General features: G+C 49.0%; 1 protein-coding gene across 1 annotated transcript in view; it reads right to left on the reverse strand.

Moving 5' to 3' along the window:
• Positions 1-3825: 3825 nt before the first annotated feature.
• Keap1 (kelch like ECH associated protein 1) overlaps positions 3826-24097 on the reverse strand; it is a 38612-nt gene continuing 18340 nt past the window's right edge. The window contains exons 4-9 of the mRNA XM_089566999.1: positions 22892-23170; positions 14389-14622; positions 10519-10685; positions 7665-7870; positions 6481-6657; positions 3826-3977 (exon numbers count right to left, since the gene is read on the reverse strand). Of these exons, the coding sequence (XP_089423125.1) occupies positions 3826-3977; positions 6481-6657; positions 7665-7870; positions 10519-10685; positions 14389-14622; positions 22892-23170 (1215 nt within the window). The remainder of the gene's footprint in view (positions 3978-6480; positions 6658-7664; positions 7871-10518; positions 10686-14388; positions 14623-22891; positions 23171-24097) is intronic.

Here is a 24097-nt window from a genome sequence, read left to right on the forward strand (position 1 = left end):
ATTAATTGGAGAGACATGGGAGAGGCCTTTGCCCTGCAGTGGGCGCAGTCAGGCTGATGATGATGATGATGAAACCTCAGGGGGGCGATTAAACTTGGATTTTAAGGAGGCATGAAGAGATATCGCTAATGGCTCCCTTCAGTGGTTTCTTCTCACACACAGTCACTGTTTGTTCACATTCACAAATTTATCATAGCAGTTTCCACGCACTTGTCCTTGATGGCTTCCAACGCTGTAGTTTACGCACATAGTGCTACTTCTACACACACGCGCGCGCGCGCACAAACACGCACATTTGTTGGTACTTACTGCACTACTCATCAATCACACGGTCAAAAATGAGCGTCCGGATGCAGGTTCCGCACTCGGAAAAATTGGCCGTGGCTTAGCTAAGGTTAAGCCTGGATAAGCGAAAAGCTCTCGCTGCTTTTCAGACAACTCCCAAACTGCCATTTCTGGATCGGTGTTTGTGCGCCGTCCGACTGTTGCTTCTTCTTCTCCTTCAATGGCGAGTGTCTGCGCCTGTTCTATGAGCAAGCGCGCCTTGTATACCCCTCCTTTCAAACGTGCACTGCGCACGGCTGCGGCGAAAGGTGAAACGGTGGCGAGGATGGCCGCCTCTTCTACGGTCGCCGCCGCCGCTCACGCGTTCTCGCAACGCCTTGCGAAAGAACCTTCTCCTCTTGGGACGGCGGCGGTGACCGCGCGGCAGCGGCGAGGGGTAAAACGATGGCGAGGAGGAGAAGCGGCGACGCTCAGACGACGGAGTCAGCGCGCGGCGGCGACCAGGGTTGCCAGGTCCTAAACTCAAAAAAGCGCCATAAAAATCGCAAAAGTAGCCAAAAAGTAGCCAACGTGTCGCCGGAGTGTCAAAAGTAGCCAAAAAAGCGCCAAAGTTCCAGAAAAGCAGCGCAACAAATTTGTAATTCTTGCCGAATGCAGGTTAACACTGGATGCGAATAACTGAAGTATAAAAGCATCAAATCAAATGGAAGGAAATACATAAACATCATGGGTCAGGAGCACGGAAACGCGCGAGGAATTTCTAAAGGGAGTGAAAGTGTGGGGAAAGTATCCAGAAGAGTTTTTTTTTCTCTCTGCAGAGGAGAAATAATTTGGGTTCCTAAGCCACTGCCATAACACTTTGCATTCCCATATAAATATGGCATGCATGACATTTATTTATGAAATTTCTTCACTGTTCTGTAAACAAGGGCATGATTTCAAATGCGCCTATTCCTTGTTCTGTTTTTCTCCTGCGATCATTTTTTCAGCTTTCTATTGCAAAACAGACTGATCGCCACGTGCTGTTCATATGTATTGAAGGCATAGAAAGCACGCGGCCTTGGCCAAAGTTTTTCAGGTCAAATGGGTTGCTTTTCAGCCACTTATGGCTCCCCAGCTCTATATCGCTATACGATACGAAGATCCTTCGTCATCACGTTTCAAAACTTTTTAGTCTTCCCCGCTCGCCACTAATCGGCTAAAAAACCATGTGCCTTGAAAAATTTCAATCAGGACTGTAATTCTCAGCATCATACAAGTGGCTGTCGGGCTGTCATGTGCGGCCGATTTAGTAACATTGCGGCCGATCAACTCGCTTTGAACCAGTAGTAAACTGAGGACGCAGGTGTATCAGCTAAGTAGCAAGACACTTCCCTATTTACCTGAGGTGCATTCAATGACTGGAGATATGACATTTCTTATTGCTAGTTATAAGGAAGCTAAATGTCCGCATTACATAGCAGAGCCAGAGTTTCAGAGTCTCGGCTGGGAGAACAAGTCCGGCGAGCATTAAGTGAACACAGGAGCGAGAAGTATTTTATGTCTAGGAGGTGATTACAGGTAAATTTGCAACAGCAGGGCAGGCACCGTAGAATAATAGTGTCACGTGTGGCATTCTAACGCACTTCAGCAAAGATGGACTGGGAGCATTGCCGAAAAAATAGGTCTATTAATCAGTCCTAACTTCGAATTCAAATGTAGCCAAAAAGTAGCCAAGTAGCCAAATTCAAAATTTTGTCGCCAAGAGGTCCCAAAAGTAGCCAATTTGGCGCAAAGTAGCCAAACCTGGCAACCCTGGCGGCGACAACGGCTGCGGCAGCAGCAGCCACCTGCGCTCCGCGTGACGTCGCTCGGTATCGCGCATGCGCAGCTGTGGCTAAAATTGATCACGGCGCACGCCAGACCCGGTGTTGACGAGCCTATAATAGTGAAGCTTTTAGCTTCAAAACTTCACACTGCTCCCGCGCCATCTTTTGGGTCAGCGGCGTGCATCAGGTGGCGGGGGTATTCTGGTGACCGCCGCATGCTGACGCCTTTATGTCACGTCAAGCGAAGAATATACGACGTGGGTTTCTGGACTCAAGCAAAGAGGATATGATGCGGGTTTCTCGACATAACACCGACGCTGCCTTTACCGCTGAACGGGAGCTTTAAAGCTTTCGCTTTAATACTTATCGTCATAAGTTAGAAGTACCTGCCAGATACACTCGGAATAACTGTCTTCATTGCTGGCTACTGTCTACGCTGTTCATTGCCAGGGGGGCAACACAACACGTCCGGCGAGCTAACATGTGCTGGACGCTGTCCACCCTTGAAGGCTGAACTATGCATGGCTGTAGTTATTGACACACAGCTCGAATTATTTAAAGCTCGTGCTTGCTTTCGAAATATATACTTTCTTTCAATTAAGGTTTGGCGCAAAGGATGTTCTGAAATTAAGTCGACATTTTTAGGTGTTGCCATAAAAGAGGGCATTTCTACCGTTGAATTCAGGTGTTCGGCCGGACGCCAGTAAAGCCAAATAATAAGCGCGCACCTCCCACCTTGCCCGTAAGATCTATCGCTAGACAGTTTTCTCCTCTATATGCGCAGTCGTATAAAAGTGCTTCAGGAAAGCGCCAACAGAAATGTTGGCGGAAGTAGTGATGTCATCATTGAAAGAGGGGCGCCTCAACGCAGAGGAGCGCCTCCGTCTGTTTAAAAATTGTTTTATTCCGTATAACAAAAAAGGAGCTATCGCAACGCTCAACAGGCAGCGTGAAGAGTTGTAGTACAAGCATCAGCTGAAGCTTGCTTGGAGACTGTATGCCCACACAAAATTTATCATGACTCCACATCAGCGTCACCTAATGAAGGCTGCCCATTGCGTTCTCAAACGTACGAATACTAAAGGCATTAACAGACATGAACACACGCGCCCTGTGAGCGTCCCGCCAGAATATACCACGGCGTGCAATTTAAAGCTCCAATTTAATCACATACACCCGACGGGTCAGTACTTGCGTGGTCCCAGTCTCAGACAACAGGGTCTGCCGGCATGGAGACGCGCATCGCACTGGCGCCGTGCCACACCCGTCGAAAGACTGCTGGCACGACCTGGCCATTCAAATGGCTCCTGGCGAACCTATAGTAGCCGCGTTTCCGGTTCCGTCTGCACACTGCACAAGCAAGCGCCGTTTAAACAAGCCCGCAGCGGTGTTGTATACACGCGGTGGGCTGGAGCCGTGCGGCAGCATCGACCGGACTGGCGGCTGATCATCACGCGCAAACCAGACGACACAAATGACAGTCGCGATGGGCAAATTTCGAAGCGCTAAATCGGCGACCGCGAAAATCTTCCACGGCAGCGGTAATTCCTATTGATGGAACAGTGTCCGCGCTGGTCCTGGGGTTGGCCAGTCCTGGGGAGGGGGGGCACATGGTGAGGAATTTCCGGTTTTCGAGGTTGTCAGTTACTATGAGCGGAAATGGAGGAAGCGAATGCTTTTTTTCTTTTTCGGGGCGAGACGAGGTGGCGTTGCTTGCATGGCGGCGGCCCCTCTACAAGACCGAGTGCATGAGGTGTGGTGCCCGCCAGACGGCGGCTGCGTGTCCGCTGCGGCCGGCCTGCATGGGATTCGCCTCGGACCACTGCTCGGTCTCGAGGTCGAACACCTCCACTGAGGAGAGGAACGCGGAGCCGTCGTAGCCGCCTGCGCCAAAAATTCAGGGGGCACTTTGGCTCTCTGAAGTGCTGCAAGGCGAAAGCCTTTCCTGGCGCACTGTTTGGCACTGACTGCGAGACTGTTTTTGCGGTACTAGTGCTTTATTTGACTACACATTACAACTACACACTTTGACTGCCGACTTTGACTGCTTCTTTAGCACGACTCTCTCTCTGTTTCGATGAGTTTGGTTGTATCCATGGCTCTGTTCGCAGGAATGAGGTATGTAATGTGGTCATCCACGGACGCCTTACGCCCCCTGTCGAAGCGGACGACAACTATTTTATTAGTTGTCGTCTCCTCCAAAAGGGGGCGTCAGACATCCGTGGGTGACCTCATAACTTCGAATCCGTGCACTCTTACATCATAACCATTTCGACCAACCGAAAAGCGTGACACCTCTGCTGACAAGCTTCTGTCGACAACCTCCTGTTGACAAAGATGGGGCATTAAAGTCTTTCGCATGAATAGGAAAGCACGTAACCGCCCAAGGAGACGCGATTACCCCACGCAACTTAACAGTGCTACTCACATCGAGTACAACGGCGATATAACATATTGACAGCGAAAGCGCTCGAAAAGACAAGGACGACAGAATAATTCTGACGTCCTCGTCGCTTTGAGCGCTTTCACTGTCAGTATGGAAAACTTACTCGCTCACTGGCATCCATTATTCGATATAACATAATTATGACTTTAAATCTCAGCAATGATGGGCAGCATAATAACACTGAATGGCTTTCACTGTCATTGATTTTGTTATTGATAATGAACACGCGTACAACTTCGTTATTAACGTGACAACCACGGCATCGATCACTCTAATTATCTAATCCCCATATTGACTTTCAGAACAGATACCAACAGGTTCCACTTTCTTTTGTGGGTAAAACAACAGAATGGTATCGAATCACCCTATACCATCCCCCTTGAGGTCTGGACAACTGGCGTTAATGTCCCTTCCCCATGATTGATTCTGCGTTTTTAGTCTTGTATCCTTTTAAAAAAAAATATTGAATTTCAGACATGATATAGTAATGCTGAGCCATCAGAAATTAATCACAAATGCAAGATCCCTTGTGTTCTTGCATCAAACCGACGTTACAAAATTTTGATTAGTTACTGCTTAACTTTTTTTTTGCCTAAGACTGGCGTCATGACATTTTGACGGTTTCTTGGACTAACGTTTTGGATTAGATTATCACACATTGCTGATAAGCTTTTGCATTCACTTTTTTGATGACATCAGAAACGACATCAGAGCAGTATCTTTTTCAAGCATCACTGCGGGAATTTAGTTTTCATTTGCTCGTTCAGTAGTGATGCGCATCAACTAACATAACTTCCTGTTATATCTCTTGATTTGTACTCGCCACATATTGCAAACAGAACACCAAACTTTTTTTTAGAAAACTCCGCTTATTAACAGCTTCCCGTACTGGGAAGCCTTTAACTTCCAGTACATGAGCTTCAGCCCGTGGTGAGCAGAAGTTAGAATCAATGGAGAATAGTGGTCAGGTATGTATTACCACTGCATTACAGTGCCATGTTTTCTCGATCTAGTTACTTGCATCGGTTGAAGGTGGACTGTTCCACGTTTCAGCGAAAGTTGCTCATGTGTTGTTTCGTAGATGTTTCAACTACGTTTAAGAAAGCATTGTCGCAGCGTTTCTGTGTGAATTTCAATAGATTATTAAAACAATGGAATTGAGGACGTTTCAGTGTTTTTTTACCAAAACGCTAGTTTCGCTAAATGTATCACGTATACACCACAAATTAAAGAGAACCCCAGCAAAATAAAACAGACCATGTCTTAGTCAGAAACGCTGCGGCCGTTTTCCATCATTAATGCATCAAGAATAAAACACATAAGTCGTCAGAATTACCTGATGTGAGTGACGTCTAAATCATCATCATCATCACCCTAGCTACGCCCACTGCAGGGCAAAGGACTCTCCCATGTCTCTCCAACTAACCCTGTCCTTCGCCAGTTGTGGCCACCGTATCCCCGCAAACTTTTCATCCGCCCACCTAACTTTCTGCCGCCCCCTGCTACGCTTGCCTTCACTTGAAATCCACTTAAGGACCAGCGGTTATCCTGCCTTCGCATTACATGCCCTACCCAAGCCCATTTCTTCCTCTTGATTTCAACTAGGATGTCATTAACCCCCGCTTGTTTCCTCACCCGCACCGCCCGCTTTCGATCTCTTAACGTTATACACCTATCATTTTTCCTTCCACAGCTCGCTGCGTTCTCCTTAACTTAAGCTGAACCCTCTTTGTTAGCCCCCACATTTCTGCCCCACTAAATAAATAAGTTCACTTTAAACCAGAAACTGATCGCACATTTTTGTATGGGTTGTCCCTAGCATTGTGTAAGCAAAAATGAATTTTGTGGCAACGAGGCTTAACTGTACACCGTAATTGCCGGCGAATAAAGTAAGAAAGGAGGCACAGTCTAGCGCGCATGCGGCAGGGAGGAGGCTCTCACCGAGTGCGTATATCTTCCCTCCCAGCTGGGCGAGGGCGAGTGCGCTGCGCGGTTCCTTCATGGGGGCCACGGCCTCCCACTGGTCTCGCTCGACGTCGTAGCGCTCGGCGGACGTCAGCTGGCTACTGCCGTCGTAGCCGCCCACCACGTAGATCCAACGCTCCACGGACACCACGCCTGGTTGCCGCGGGAAAAGATAGAGACCACGGCACCAGTGTCCAATCGGTTTTCATATCTAAATTTCCGGCCAATTCCGGTTTGTGAACGCCGCCACAGCGTACATTGGCACTCCATGTACGGAGTTCTGTCTGCTTTACATAGATGATGTAACAATAGCGCACAAGGAACACGAGGGACGGGAAGGAAACGACACAGACAAGCGCTATCTTGAAACCGATTCTTTTAAAGTTCTTATTGAAGGTATACCTGCAACCTTTTCTCCAAAGGTGATATCCGGCATCACTACGAAACATCCTTCCTTATCAGCGCATACTGCTCTAAATTTGCGCGCTGTTGTTACATCATGAACGTCATCCATCTTGTCCAACTTTCGGCTTTGCTTTGCGTAGTGAGGACAACCATCCTTCAGCCCGAAGGCTACGAAAGAACATATAAAAAAAAAAAATTGACAGCGCGATTTTACGATGACGCTTTTTACTTCTGGCGAATCCCATTGGCTAAAATTTGCGGCAATTAATTCCGCTTCACTTCGACTGGGTTTTAAGCCTCGTTGATGATTTTTTTAGCCTGGATCATGTGGATTGAGAAGCGGGTACTTTCAAGAAAGCTCTTGAGAGCGGCAACCTCTATGTCGCTTTTGAGGGAATGGTTCTGCACCTTTCGCATTTCATGGATCCCCTTACAAAAAAAGTTTTAGACTGTCTATAGAGTGTCTATAGATTAATCCTAGAGAACAGTCTATAGGCAATACAAATGCCATAGACAGTCTATAGACAATCTATAGATTTATGGCCATACACTTTTAGTAGACTTTTCTCTATAGAGAGTCCATAGACTATTAATAGACAAGAATCAATGTCTACAGGAAGTCAATGCAGTCAATAAGAAGTCTATAGACTGTCTATAGACCATTTTTATAAGGGGAAGCTCTGCAATCCCCCCTTCGAACTCGTGAATGGCTTGAATTCCGATACTGTAGAGACAGCTTCCGCAGTACGCCGTACCGGCTCCGCTGCGGCAGAAATTCATGGGCGCCACGTCGCACCACATGTCCCGGTCGGGGTCGTAGCACTCGACCGAGCTGAGCCGCGCCTCGCCGTTGTAGCCGCCCATGGCGAACAGCAGCCGCCGCTGGACGGCCACGCCGACGCCGATGCGCGCCCGCGTCATGGGCGACACGTACGTCCACTTGTCCTCGGCCGGGTCGTACCTGCCACCACGCCAAGCTCAGCTCATCGAATAAGGGTCAAACAGTTTCGCGCAGCGTCTCAAAGAAGAGGGCGTGTGCAAAGGTGCGAAAGTTTCCGCACTTACGCCTAAAGGCTGGTTCGCATGCAAGCGAATGAGCGATTGAGCGGAGCGTCGCAGCGAAAATTTCCAACTTGTTGGAACCTCGCCGCTCATCGCAGTGACGACTCAAAACAGGTTTTTACGCCACGGCGACAGGATTCGCTAGCACTTTCACTTGCATATGAACAGGCAATAGGCAACCTGCAGTGCCCAGGTGGCGGTGCAATTGTTCCATTGTGCTATTGAAGATTGTTGTCCTCGGCCGCTTGACTTGCGACAAACGCCAGACGAGAGTTACCGTGTTTTCATTTCCTGATAACCGACCATCATTCATTTAAACGGCAAGAGACACGCCTCGCTATGGCTACTGCAGTGATATAGTTCAGTGCTGTTGGCACATTTCTTCCTTGCACTGACGACAGGGTTCGTTCGCCATTTCAGCTGGGCTTCGCACCTGCCCGGTCTATAAGCTAGGAACCTGACATGCGACGTTTAGAAAAAAATAGGAGAGACATCAAAATTTCAGTGAGACATGTTCCTGTGCCGGAGAGAAAGTTTTCATACAGGCCCTGCTACGTAGCCTTGCGTCCCTCGCAGCAGTTCCTTTTTCCAGTGCGATATAAATCACACCTTACGTGAGAGCTTGAGAAAGGACACTTTCAGCAATGCCCATAAGCAGAATATGCCACAGGAAAGCCGTTCAGATAGAAGCAACTATGCAGTTTTACTGTGAAAGTTCCCGGATTTACCGTCGTAGCTCTCGGAATCATCGATCGTCCGTTCAACCGAGTGTGATCGTCAGGCAGGGTGACACCCGACGGGGCACGATCACGCGACGACACCGACCAACCGTGCACATTGCCCGTTCCTGGCGTAACCCTCATGAAACAGAAGCGCACACTCGTGCGTGGCAAATGCCAGTGTTATCATTATCCGCCTTACCATGAATGTAATAGCCGTTCAATTTTTGAGGCGAAAGCTTTTAATGCCTCATCGTTGCAGAAGTTTGTCTGCAGAAGGTTGTCACGCTTTTCTAGTCAGACCAGACGAAAAATCTTTGTGCACGGTGAGATTCGAACCATCATCCTTCCGTTCCGCAGCCGAGCGTGCTTCCTGCCAACGCATATGCGTTGTCTAAGACTCCTTGTCTACGACGCTGGAGAGTTTGCAGAAAGGCGTCGAATCAGACGGGTGCCTCCCAGACGCCCTCCAGTGTCTCCAGCATTTAATGTTCACAAACAGTTGTGTACTTAATCAACATCTTAACCACACATCAGTCAGACAAGCAGCAACACCGCGCTGAAGGCTTTCGCCTCACCGCACTTTAGGTCAACAGAGTGCCCCCCTGAATTTTTCTGTCGTGTGCTTTCGGAGTTGTGCCTCTACGCTTTCCGCGTTCTTTTAGTCTCAAGAAATACGTGCAGTTTTCGTTTTTCCCAGCTGTAGTAGATCACAGTCAACCTAGAAAAAATTGGCAGAGACTTAGCTTGGTTAAGCCCGGAAATTGCGAAAGCAATACTGGGGCCAAGCTGGGGCCCTGTTTTATTCTCTCAGTCTGACGTCATCACAGCGAGCGCCTCCGCGCGGCAGCGGCGTGGTGGATCCGCTAGGACGATCGCGACGAGACGAGTTGGGGCCCTGTGTACGAGTTGGGGCCCTGTTTCTCTCGGTCTGGCGTGACGTCATAACAGAGGTCATGCTAAAGGTCAATGATGGATCCGCCAGGACGACGGTGCAGGCTCAAACTGTGAGCAGTATTGCTTTCGCAATATAAACACTAATGTTCAAAACGGCCTCTTCGTTTGCTTGCGGTCTCCAGTTTGTCAAAAGCTGTCAGCCCTTGATAACGAGAACAAAGCGGCTTAGTGTGCACCTTAAAGCGCACTCCGATAAGTTCAGTGCGGATACTTCAAATATTTTCACATTATTGGGGTATTAAGAAACAGCGACAAACAACCTTCGCTGTCCAAGGCTTGCACTTTCTCCCGTTAATTACTGTGTAATTTATTAATTAACTCAAATGCGGGTTCGCCGATGGCATACATGCTGCAAACTTGTTAATCTCATCCGCCCATCTAACTTTCAGCCGCCCCCTGCTACGCTTGCCCCTTCTTGGAATCCACTCCGTTGCCCTTAAGGACCAGCGGTTATCTTGCCTTCGCATTACATGCTCTGACTGCGGCAGATTGAAAATGACACTGCTTTTATGTTTCCTGCCCATATCGTGTGCTTTACAAGCGTGCTTGGATGCTACGTTAATGTATTTCCGTGGTTGTGTGAAAAACGCCACTCAAAACGTAGAAACACGCTTAAAGAACTGCGCGACCGTAAGTGCCGTACAGAAGCTGGGCGAGAGACGTCGGCCCAAGCCGGACGCTTTCCGCCGTTGTCATCTCTCCGGCAGTTCTGGCGGCGACATGGTACGTGAAACAAAGGTATTGGATTGTGGGTGCAGCCTGATGCCGGCGAACATTTCCAAGGACCAAAGAAACCATTAAGACGCAAAAAATGTTTGTAAGAACTAACGTTCACGAATGATTCCGCGCCCAGCACACTACGTATACCGACCTCTCGACGGAGGCGTGCTGCGTGGCTCCGTGCGACCCTCCGACGGCGTAGAGGAGGCCGTCGAGCACGGCCACGCCTACGCGGTTCCGGGGCACCTGGAGGTCAGCGCACGAAGTCCAGGCGTTCGCCACCGGATCGTAGCAGTCCACCGAGGCACAGTCGTAGCTCTGCGCATGCGCGGATGAGTGGCCGAGAGGCGATATGGTGCGCCCTTTCCACGAAGCCTTCTATCTCCGTGGCCCTTTCCCAAGATCCAAAGGGCGTCCAATTTTGCTTCTGTTTTCAATAGCATCAAATGTCATGTGCTACACGGGGTAGAAAACCAGGAGACATTAGACGTTTCTAGCACATCCGAGACGTGTTAGCCTGCACGTACACAGGATTACCGGACGCCGGCTACACAAGCGCAGGGGCCCCGACTGGCCCCACCCATGTCATTAGGCGTGCGATATGCACTCAGCACGGGCACGCGACACGCAGGATCGGTGGGAAAGGTCGTACACATATGTGCCCTTCTGGCAATTCTCGTACCTAACAACAAAATAAAAATAGAGTGCTAGTACGCCAAAGTTTCGAATGTAAGTCCAATGTTATACATTTAATATTCTCAATCGATCAGAAAACTGACTAATATTTATTTCGAACATTCGAAAAGACGAGAACATTCGCGACAAATTTCCACAGCGAATATTCATAACAATTAGTTTCTTTTTCGCAAGCAAAACTTGCCACACTTTATAGACAGCGACACAGGAATATGACAGCTGTGTGCATCGTCCCGTCAGCCGTGCGGTAGCAGCGTACCCAGTTTGTCGTGCATGAAAGTGACGTGGCGCCCCCTTCTGTAGTAGGTAGCCTACTCCAGCCACAGAGGAAAGTGTCCACAGAGCTAAATAGCGTTCGAAGTGAGGAAATAAATGTGCAAACATGCGGAAGAGGGCAAGAATGTAGTCGAAAGGTTCCGATGGGGCATCCGCATCAGCGGCCCAGAGCACGAGGTACGCTGCGTTCACGTCCATTCATTTCTTTATTCTTCCAGCAGTGTCCTCGAAGGGTCTCTCGGCTAGTAGCTGCTAGAACAGCGTGACGTGGCCGAGGAATCCGATCGCCTGGCAGACGACAGTGCAACAGCAAAGAAAAAATGCGCGACAATTACTTGCGCATTACAAGCATTTGTACGGAACAAAGGGAATGATAACGCATGTGTAAAAAAATAGAGAGGAAGTACGCATGTAACATGTAATCGTAAACAGGGAGTACGCCTGTAAGATGAAATGTACAACATGAAAGGCAAAAGTAGTCATGGGCTAAACTATCCAAAACACAATTCGCTTTAGCACAAAAAGAGGTAGCGAAATGTAGCTGGGGCTGCAATAGGGGATTTCCCCTATTCTGACGTATTTATTTTACTTGGAGTATCACTGTACCATACCTTTAATTGGTTGTATGGTTACTAGCCAAAGTTTGAAATTCGCGCACTGTGACGTCACGAACGTTTCGACCAATTGAAAAGCGTGACATTTCTGTCGACAACTCCTGCGCACAAAGATGAGGCATTAAAGGCTTCCGCCTTAATATGCATTAACATAGCAATTTTGTACGTAGCTCCAGCTACATTTCGCTACCTCTTTTTGTGCTAAAGCGAATTGTGTTTTGGATAGTCCAGCCCATGTCTCTTTTTGCCTTCCAGGTTGTACATTTCAGCTTACAGGCGTACTCCCTGTTTACAATTACATCTTACATGCGTACTTCCTCTATTTTTTTACACATGTGTTATCATGCCCTTTGTTCCATACAAATGCTTGTAATGAGCAAGTAATTACATTGCAGTCAGTGTCGCGCATCTTTTCTTTGCTGTTGTACTGCCGTCTGCCAGGTGCTCGGATTCCTCGGCCACGTCATGCTGTTCTAGAAGCTACTAGCCAGGAGACCCTTCCAGGGCACTGCTGGAAAAATAAAGAAATTAATGGACATGACCGCTATGGTAACACTTGATGTGCAACTTTACACCGCTGCCGAATAGAGCAGTTTTACGGAATATGACAACCACTCTTGCTATCGCCGGTCATCGAGTTCTATGCTCACCGATGCTTGTGACACCTTTGTACAGCGACACTCGAACTAATATGGCAGCTGAGATAATAAGCAGAGCATCTAAAGCCGGCACCACGACTCTAGCCGTTACTATAGCGACGCATGAAGATAGCATTCTAGCTTAATTAAATGAGCTTTGCCTGCCCTCTTCTCACTCCAGAATAATGGAACTGCTCAAACGCTGCTCCTCACACCTGTTGGTTATTGTGCTGTTAACACAATTACTGTACTCGACTGGATATGCAGATATTCGGATATTTTTATACATGTCGTAGGGAGACTTTGATTCTCTGTTAGTGTAACGCCACAGTCATGGTGCTCGAACTTTGGGTGTTTCTTTGGACTGCATTAGGGCCTTTTGCGAATATGAGCAGAAAATCAATGTGCTCTATAAACAAGCATTGCGTTTAAACCCGCGAACCAAATGAACCGAACGATGCCTTTGGCTTAAAGCCTGCTGGTCCATTCTCCAGCAAATACTACCTCCGTCTTGCTACACGCGAAAAAGTGTCGCTGAGAGTAACTGCATCTCACTTTATTATTCCATCCAATATTCGGCCCTATATATTCGCATTCAATTCTTATTAGAATAATCTGATATTCGAACACCTCCATGGACAATGTATGACTTGCAAGAATCGCTAATACACGCGCGCGTATAATCCCATTCCTTTTCCTCCTTCCCTAGGGACGTCACCTGCAATGCAGACCCAAGCTGAAAATGAACCAGGGCTAAACAACGATGGGTTCCCCCGCACCGAGGCGGCAACGGTTGGTGCCGGCCCACCAAACGAACCCCTTCCGCCGCCGAAGGCTACCTCACCGCGCTGCCTCTCGAAGGCGCCACGTCACCGTCACGTGATGCACGTTCGCAGACGGCGGGGGAGAGATATATCCCTCGAATGGATACGGTTTTTCAGAGGGCAGCGTGGAATTTGTGTTAAGTCCACCACGCCTAGTTCCAAGTCGGATTTATACCCTTATGGACTTCGGCTGCTCGTTTTATTTATTTATTTATTTATTTATTTATTTATTTATTTATTTATTTACAGGATACTGCTGGCCTCAGTTTGAGGCCTTAGGCAGGAGTGGACATATCAATAATACATCAAGAAAACGAACATAACAACAAAAAAAGAGCGCTCCGAGATGCGGCAGCACATTTGGCTGAGCGCTCGCATCCCGCTCAGAGCGCCTCGCTCTGGCTTTCTTCTCAGAGCGGCTGGGCGCTCAGGGTCATGTGGGTGCTTCCCATCACTCCCAGAACGGCGCGGCACTACAGTGGCGGGCGACGAAGTGGTTGCGTGACAGTGTTTTGATGTTCTCAGTTCTGCGCAGGCTTCAAGCGAACGAAGCTTCAAGCTGGAGTCTCAGAACATATCTTCGCGTTAGCGTGGATGGCTGCACCATTACCTCCTCTGACTCACACAGAACTCACACGATATTCACGTTCTGGGTCAGAGACCAAAGCCGCCAGTCGAAGACACCATTCGGCAGTCTTCAGGATGGTTTTCTTTTCAGTAGTGTGCTGAGCCCTTACGGCACCTCTCAAGCTTTAAACCTGGGTAAGTTGAGGAGAAACCTCGCCCACACCGCTGAATACTCACTGGTTTTCAGACGTGTCATAGCTGCCGCCCTATACGGTTCAAAGGCGAACTACGTTACCTGAAAACTTCTGACCCAGACCCCGTATTGCCCCCTTTTTCACTGCCTTCATACCTTCATGTGGATCGCAGGCAAACTATGGGACATGACGACTTTAGGCCGGAATCGTACCTTGTCCTGGCTATTGTTCCTTCCGCCGACGGCGTACAGCTTCCCCCCCAGGAAGGCTGCGCCCAGCCCCGATCGCGGGCAGGCCAGTTCGGCCAGGCGGAACCACTGCTGCGGCGGACAGAGGCACTCCAGGGCGCCCAGCGAGTGCTGCTGGTAGCCGCCCACGCAGTACACAACCTGCGTCACCTGCGGACGCCGCTGGGACACGGTGTACTGGCGGCGGCCCGTCAGGTCCTGCGCCACGCCACCAGGGGACGGGAGGGTGAGAGGCAGAGTTCTTCAACCCTACCTTTACTAAGCTCCGAGTTTAAATCAGACCACGACCAGTGGCCAGTTTCCGTGGGCTAACAGACGATGACGCCCCCTGCGAGCTAGGAAGCCGGATAAACAATCGATCCGGGTTGTCAACGGGTAACGCTCTCGTGGGCGGAGTGCGGTGCCGCTCTGGGATCTTTATTAGACACCTTTAGCATACCGTGTCCAGTGTCACCGTTACCGGAGTACCGAAAAGCCCGCGCGCAGTGATTGCGCATGCGCAGATCGCCTCCAGGACGTCCAGATGGCGCCAGGTACCCAGCAGCTGCAGGGTTACTGCTGATACATCAAGGAACAAATAGGCAAAGAATAAAATCGACTTGCAAAGAACATGTGTGGGTATCAGAAAAAATCAGTGTCGGTAAGAGGATGTGGCTCGGTCTAGTTTATTTAGGGACAGGGGACAAATGCAGGCAAGGAAACAAGGATCTAGTGAAGTGTCTCAATGACGGTATAAAATAGTTTGGAGATTGTGCCGATATTAATCTGTTCGGTGACATGAGTGGTCACATCGAGGATTTGGATGGATACACAGATTATAACGGGGAGTTATGCTAGACTTCTGTGAACGGTGCAACCTAGTTATTGTATAATGTGAGGGACAAATCACGCGAGAATTCCGTAACAGACAGACGACCACTGACTACTGCTTGATGTCGTAGGGAATCTGAAACAAGCTCGCAAAAGTGGACATAGACGAGCTGCGTGAGTGCAGTCTGGAAAGTGATGACGTATAAGCGCATTAGTCTGCAGATGGGAGCCCTGATCAAAAGAGAAATGCAGGAAAGACGAGAAGGGAACGCAGAATGAAACGACGAACAAACAGCGCTAATTGCAGCAGGCATTAAGGAAGCAATATTGAAACGCCCGACGGGAAAGTGTAAGTGTGATGGGAACTACTCACCAGTATGAAAATGAAAAAGTGAAAGGAGTAAACCACTGGAGAGGAAAGAGGAAGCCACGAAGCTGGTGGAATAAGGAAATTAAGGAGGCCATCGAACAACGACGGGTGGCTTTAAGGGAACACCTAGAAGCAAATAGGGTGCAGTTATCTGATGAGGTAATAGGCAAGAAATGGGAATCTTATCGGCAGACGAAACTGGAAGCACACGTCCTCGTCCAGGGTAAAATAAAGTAGTCCACTGATCGCTCGATGGCAAAGTTCGCGATGCAACTAAAGGTGGGCCAAAAAAATTCTGAGACCATATAAAGCGGCTGGGTAAAACGAATCAAATAAAAGCAGGAACGGATTCAAGATGCCGAGGGGAAATCTTTAGAGCGAGACGACGCTGTGAAGTACCACCTCACCTCAGTTATCACCTTGTCATTTAGGAGCGACGTTAGGGAAATCTCCCCAAATGAGGGAGCAATATGGCACTCATGTAAAACTTGTTGCTTGGGTGAGTTGGTGATTAGAAGCCTTTTTGTTTAGGAAAAGGGTCTGAATTGTGTCAGTGATGCTTCGGTCTTTCTATATAAGTCTGATGAAGGCTTTTTAGAAAGCTTTACATTGGCAAGCAGCAAATGTGTGGGTTTAAGAGAGAGCGCTGTTGGGCGAGTTGTTCAGACATTTCAACAAAGGGTACTGCGCACACACAGAAAAGGACGAGAAGGTTCTCACAACAAGCGCAGACTCGCGACTGAATTAGTCGACAGAAAAAAAACAGGTTTCATAAACTCGAAAATGACATAACTACGACCAAGAGCCTTTTAAAAATCTGCCTTCTTTTTCGTACAAGTCAATCGACGCGTCACTGAGACAGTCACCCCTACCTTACCTTATGAAAAACGCCGCCGCGGTGGCTCAGCGGTTATGGTGCTCGGCTGCTGACCCAAAAGACGCGGGTTCGATCCCGGCCGCGGCGGCTAGAATTTCTTTGGAGGAGAAATTCTAGAGGCCCGTGTGCTGTGCGATGTCAGTGCACGTTAAAGAACCCCAGGTGGTCGAAATTTCCGGAGCCCTTCACTACGGCGTCTCTCATAGCCTGAGTCGCTTTGGGACGTTAAACTCCCATGAACCAACCAACCTTATGAAAAACGCCACGGCAAGTTCATGCACGGCCTGATGTTTGCTTCTCCTCGAATTTTTTTTCTCCATCAAAGGCAGGCACGGCTTGTTGCGTGTAGCCTCGCGGCATGCGCCGCACTGCAGGGGTAAATTCGACCCTGTTTTTGACTTCATCGAAAGCTGGTGGTCCATTAAACGACCATTTAAACATCGGCAGTCTGACCGATGCACAACTTTCCCCTGGTTAGAGGGATCTCATACACAACCCCTGCCCGGCACCTGACTTAAGGGGCGGCATGCCGCTTCACGCCGTCTAGCGCACTCTCCCCTTAGGACGTGACCAGAGGGAACAATGAGGCCAACTTGCACGGGGCAGAAAACGCCACCGGCACACCGTAACGCTTTGCCAAATTTTTCAAATTGTGGGAAACTCTGTCAATTTGAAATCAGAAAGGAATCGTTTTATGATAGCTCAAGAGGCAGCGCTCTTTGAAGCTATGTCAGTGTGTCTTAGAACGCGCAGCTACAAAAAGAAATTTAACCAAGATGAGGACACATGCGCTGTGTGTGGTAAATATGCAGAAACAATTGAACACCTCATGCTCGAATGTGATGCTATCCATCCGGATGTCGATGGAGGCACAGTCACTCTTCCCGAGGCCCTAGGGTTTAAAGATAACAATGGTCATGTGAAGGAATCTGCGGGGGAAGTAACCAAAAACCGATTGGAAGAGCGGTGGCTCAAAAGCAGAGAGGTGACATAAGGTTAGAAGTGCAGAATTAAAAATGTATTTAAAGCAAGCAGAAAGACCAACTTAAAGAATCGGTAAAGAAATATAACAAAATCCAAGAATGGTGGCAATTGCTACTGTCCTGTTTCAAAGGGGACGCTCCTATCTCTCATTCATCCATCTGCGCGCACGCCTGCCGCATAGTGGTCAGTCAGCGCGTGCGCACTGGCTGCGGGCGGCCTCCCGGTACCCCGGTAAGAGTTACACGGAACATGGTATACTAAAGACGTCTATTTTCTCTCGCGTGGTCCGATGTATGAGTTGACTGGAAAAACGCGGAAGCCGTTTTTAACTGCTGATATCTCTGGCGCTACATATGCTAGATCAAATATTTCTGAGTCAATATTATAGGCGGCGAAATATTTATCAGCATTAAGGGGTCATTTACCATCGGTAAACACCGTTTCAGTACCCCTTTAAGCCGCATGATTTTCTGTTGAACCCTGCCGCAGAAGCCGCGGAGGAATGACGCAGATGCGGAGATCCGGAAATGCGTGCGGTAAAAGTGGAGGCCAGATGGACTGCACTTCAGAGACCAGAAAGCCAGGGCCAGGACCTCTGCCAGCCACGGCTACCGCTTAAGACGCCCGCCAATTAATCATATGGACACATGGGCCTTAATATCGAACCCGAGCTGTTAGCATTCATTAAAGAAACGAGCCTGTACCTTTTTTTTGCTTTTTGCCACAGGGAGAACGCGCAGTAGAAGTTAAAGTAGCTTCCAGCTTTACCCCACGAGTCCACACCCACCACTCGCATCTGTCTTAAATTACGCATTGGTCCGTTCCGTGATCACGTGAACACCCTCTGCATGTGCCTCTCGCTACCTTAATTCGTCGTCTTCGGGGGGTTGCACCCTGAGCTTCGTGCTTTTGCCGACATCGTCTGAGACGAGCTGTAGAAAGCCTGCCTGCCTGCCTTTCTATCACTTGAGCAGGAGCGGCGGAGTAGCTCATAAAACAGCAGGTTAACCCTGCCGGGTGTCTTATATGCGCCTCGGCGACCCTACCAACTCTTCTGCTGGTGTTATGTTGTGGCAGACTGCTGTAAGTACATCGACCATCTGCACTTTGGACAGCCGCCACTGTGGCTAGCTCCTTTTGTCTTTCAATGCTATATTTGGCCATCTACGCTGCGGTGATAGTCATAAATGCACAACAAAGCGTGCCGCTCAAGCACTCTAGACAGGTGTTTGGACGACTATACACCTTCGGGACCCGCGGCATCAACGTAGAATACGCCTTCTTGCATGCCATAGCGTTTATGATTTCCCTTTACCCTCACTTGTCTTCGTGCCTAGTACTAAGTCGGGTGCCTGTTTCTTGGAAGGGGAGCAGCCTTGAAGTGAAAACTGATTTTGGCGCAGTAATTGTTTCAAATTTTTCGGTGGACACCTGAACCGTGCCGTAAGGGAAGGAAGAAAGGTGGGAGTGAAAGAAGAAAGAGAAATAGGTGTCGTAGTGTAGGACTCAAAGAAGAAAGAGAAATAGGTGTCGTAGTGTAGGACTCCGGAAAAACTTCGGCCGCCTAGGGATCTTTAACATGCGCTGACATCGCACAGCACACGGGCGCCTCTTGCGTTCGGCCTCCAAAGGCGTTTTCCATAGGAGTTTCACATGAGGCCAAAGCCCTCATGTGATCACAGACTCACAACACGCATGTCGAAATTTCCTGAGAGGCCGAGTTCCCAAGCACGTCAGCCGGCTCACGAGCACTACATCCTTCACCAAGCACCACCAAATCACCTGGTCACCAGCCCACGAGAGACTGGAGGGAAACGAGAGGGCTCATGTTCTAGCTAGAGGCATCATCAACCGAGCAGGCCACAAACCGCGGCCAATTTTACCCCTCTACCTTCTAGGCATAACGAATGCCTCGAGTTTCAGCGTGTTCAAAGGAGACACTTCCCTCCACCGCATAGAAAATTAGGCACCCCAGATACACTCTCTTGGCGGCAGATACAGACGAACACATTTCCAAGCCTCCATAGACTACATCTCAGGCACCCAGCGTTATACTCCGGCACCTGTCCCTGGTGTCAGGCCCGCCCTACACTCTTCCACATTTATTGGGGATGTGGAGCCGAACCAACAAACCCTCTACAGACGGAAAGCACGTCTTTTGAGTGGAGGGAGGCGCTGCTCACCAGCGATAACCTGGAGGACCAACGGGCCCTCATACACAACAGGTCCGCAGGCCAGCTGAAGCCAGTGAAGCCTTGGAATGAATGCCCCACCCATAAGCTCGCTCCCCCTCACTTCAATAAAGTGTTTCCTGCTCCTCCTCGCCCCCATTGAAACGCGGCCGCCGCTGTCGGAATCGAACCCAGGAAATCCGGCTCGGTAGCCACCGCGACGGGAAGCATCCTTTGCAGGCGCTTGGGATGACTTTCTTAGAAGGTTGAAGGGGCACGCAATATTAAAACTATTGAGGATCCTTCTCCCTGCCTCTGTGGCTGCCAGTCCACCTCAGCGGTGAAGTGTGCCTCGATGAGTTCTTGGTTGATGCTGTGGACCCCTAAGTGGAGCAGTCGCTCTGTTGATGTTGACAGTGGTAGCCCCCATAGCTCTTTTATGGGCCGTTCTGACTGTGAAGCCTAGATACTTTAGCAGCATACTTGAGGAGAAGGTATGGTGCTACATATACGATACGGCTGATAACAAATGCCTGTATAAGGCGAAAGGTGTCATTTTCCTTCTGTCCCTCGAAAGACGTCTAATTCCCGATGGAGGCTTTTGCTGTGTCCCCCTTATTTTAAGGGTGTAATAAGGCATCTGAGAAGATTCCACGTCGTTTCAGCATCTAGCTTGTCCTTGAGGGAGACGCACTTGGCAAGCCAGTTAATACGTGCGAGCTCCCACGCATATTTGTCAGCTTTTTTGGTAAGCGCTGCTGTTTTAAGTTTCAACCTCCGATTGTGCTTCTCGGTTTTCCACTTCCTGATGAGGCTCCTCCGTGCCTCCCAAAGATGGAACAGATGGTTGTCGATAGCCGAGTGTTCTTCCGAGGTCTTCAGGGTTCTGGTTAGCCTTGTATTGAAGCAGTGAGGAGGCCCAGTCGTCATAGTTATTGTTGATGGATGGCAGCGCCTCTGCACTAGCTTTCGGAATTCCTCCCGATATTTATCTTTGCCTATCTTGGCCTCTGGCGGTGCGCGACTTGTTGCTTTCAAGGCTAATCTGAAGAACCCGCCGCGGTGGCTCAGTGGTTACGGCGCTCGGCTGCTGACCCGAAAGACGCGGGTTCGATCCCGGCCGCGGCGGATGAATTTCGATGGAGGAGAAATGCAAGATACCCGTTTGCTGTGCGATTTCAGTGCACGTTAAAGAACCCCAGGTGGCCGAAATTTCCGTCGCTCTTCACTATGGCGTCCCTCATAGCCTGAGTTGCTTTGGGACGTTAAACCCTAATAAATCAAATCAAATAATCTGAAGAAAGTAATGGTCACTTCCAAGATTTTCTCCGGTATTACGCCACTCAGTTTCTGGCGTTCTTTATTAGGGTGATGCCCGGGCATGTGTCTCTGCAGACACTATTGCCCATTTCAATCGTATACCGCGGATCCGTCAGAATTGCTAAAGCCTGTCTATGATGCCTGTGGCTAGTTTCCTTCCTTTCTTGTCTTCTTTGAGATATCCCCAGAGGTGACTACAGGCGTTGAAGCCTCCTACTATGAAGAATGGCGACTTTTGGGGTAGTTTGGGGAGCCTCGTGAAATACTTACTAAATGTGATATCCGTTTGCCGTGGGTGACTATAAATGTCTAGGAAATATTTAACTTTACTACCGCGGGATTATGGCAATAGCTTGATGAACGTGTATGCCAGTTCTCTGTTCGTTCTCAACTCTACACTTGCCGCCGTGCATTTCTTGGCGTCCGTGTTTATTTCTCGGAGGGCTATAATATCTGTTTTGATGTCTAAGGAGTCGAAACAAATCGTTGTCCGCAAAGGTCCGAGATGTCTACAGTTGCACTGTAGAAGAGTGAGCCTAGATCTGTGCTTGTGAGCCATGGTAAGGAGTGGAGAGGTCGAGATATTCAATGCCAGTTTCTGAATCCTGCGTGGACCGCAGTCCACGGAGCAGGTGGGCGCGTCTCTGAAGTTTAGGCACTTTGGTGCGTAAAGCTTAAAAATGCGTAAAAAATACGTAAAAGTGCGCAAAAAACACTAAAGAAAGTACTAGGTCTAGTGTAACTTCAAGATTACGCCAGCCTATACGCTGTAATTGTTTTTTTTTGTTCTCGTGCGGGTTGTGGTTTAAGTGCCTCCATATTTCATCATAACTTCTTTTTGGGCTGGTTGGTGCATTTTGAATCTGAGAAAAAAAAAACTTTAGAGATCACTGCGGCACCCGCATTGGAGAAATGCGTAAGCATGAGTTTTCAAACTTCGCGTCACACTTCGTTTTCAAATTTGGCGCCACGCGTTACCCACTTCAACCCCCCATTTCCCGCACGAGATTTTTTGGTGTTCTATCCAATGGCACCACTCTTTTTTGCATAAACCCATTCAATCGGACGTTATCATGCGGACAAGCTCGTGATGACCCGAAAGCGCCCACTTTTTGAAGATTTTTGGCTCTAATTAATTAGCTAATTAAACCACCTCAACCCCCCCCCCCCCCCCGATTTCCTATACGAGATTTTTTTGATGCTCTATTCGATGGTACCATTCTTTTTCGCATAAACCCATTCAGTCGGACGTAATCGTGCGGACAAGCGCGTGATGACACGAAACCGCCCATTTTTGGACATTATTCGCTCTAGTTAATTAGCTAATTAACCCACCTCAACCCCCCTCCCCCCCCCTCCCCGATTTCTTATACGAGATTTTTTTTATGCTCTATCCGACTGTACCATTCTTTTTCGTATAAACCCATTCGTTCGGAAGTAACCGTGCGGACAAGCTCCGCAAACATAGCCATGCATACAATGCTTAGGCATTAAAAATAGCAGCTCTAAAGCATGCAACCACAGAAGAAGGAAGAATAATTGTCGTATCCTTTCTTCTTCTGTGGTTGCATGCTTTAGAGTGCATATTGCAACCGCGCTAAACGGCGCAGGACGAAGAGAACAAAGCCCAGGACAAGACGCAGACAAGTGCTTTCCTCTCTTCGTCCTGCGTCGTTTTGCACGGTTGCAATATGCACTCCATTGTCAACCACCAACTAGCCCGCCTTCACTTGTTACATGTGCATGCTTTAGCGCTGCTATTATTCTTAGCCTTCACATTTCCTTAATTGGTACCTCCTTTGCTGCATACTCCACCTCTTCAGGCTTTGAACTCAAGCGGCAGTTGAAGGCTACACCTGGTGGCGGGATCGCGTGTTTGTCTCTATTATAGCAGGCGTCTACATTAAGCGGCGAAGACGCGCGTAGTAGTAGTACCTGTATGATGCGGTGCAGGTAGTCGGAGCACTGGGGCATGCTGCGCACCAGGTCGCACGTCTGCAGCTGGTGCATGAGGAAGCGGGGCGTGAGGAAGTGGCAGCGCACCGCGTACAGCACGTCGGCCATCTTGCCCCGGCGGCGGGCCTCGTCGTAGCGCACCCAGCGCAGCACCGCGTTGAACACCTCCGACTCGCAGCGCACGTTCAGCTCGTCGCGACGCACCAGCGCCACCAGCTGGCTCGCCGTCAGCCCCAGGAACTCCTCGCCCTCGGACACCTGAACGGGGGGGGGGGGGGGGGGGGAAGAAATAAAGGTTTAAAGGCCTTGAGTAGTGGTTGGAGTCCTCAGATCAAGGCCCCAGTGGCCGCCCGGGCCTGACGAACCAGTTGGCGTTGGTCTTGCAGGTCGGCGCTGGACAGAGAGGCCTCCCACTGTTCCTTTGGTCTATATGTTTTGAGGTGAGGTGTCTCGTGGCCGATGCACCCCAATGCCCGATGCACCACAAACAACTGACTGCGAGGGAAGCTATAGGGACTGGAGGCAACTTCAGAACAACACCTTCCCCAATCTACAAAAACACAACATTATATCCTGAAAACGATACCGCCACACCTGAATGGGGAGACACGCCATGTCTAGGGGTTGGACTTGAGAAAAAAAAAGACACAGTTTTAACGAAGTTAAACCGAGTAATGCCAGCAACTCCGAACTCCCATATCATCTGTGTCGTATGAAAGAACCTGATCGCGGTTCGGTTATGTGCGTAGAAAGCTGCGCAACAGGCTTGCAGGAGAGCGCATGCAAACACTTTGGTATTTGCACTCGAATCTCAACGTGCAAAAGACGCACTGGCAAGCCATTCCCTACTTGCAGGAGGCACGAACCACACTGATGGGATGCTGTGGTCGATTGTATTTTATGTAATATGTCACGATCTTCTTCTGAAAACGCTTTATAGCACACTTGTATTAACTGAAATATACATTTTAACTTATTTCTGAGTCGCAAAGCAAATGGCCGCAATGAAGTGCGTTTTCGTTTTGTTCCAAAATTTCGTATTTTTCTGAAAAAAAAAACGAAATGACTTTTTTTTTCCCTGAGCATTGAAAATTTCCTGAAATTTTACACTAGTGTGTGTCCGACCGCGGCTCGCTATCAATTTGTAAAGAGCGTCGGCTATAGTTTGCTCTTCGAGACGATACT

Source organism: Amblyomma mixtum, chromosome 1 (genome assembly GCF_055824585.1).
Source record: "Amblyomma mixtum isolate Tamu chromosome 1, ASM5582458v1, whole genome shotgun sequence".
NCBI classification, from domain to species: domain Eukaryota; kingdom Metazoa; phylum Arthropoda; class Arachnida; order Ixodida; family Ixodidae; genus Amblyomma; species Amblyomma mixtum.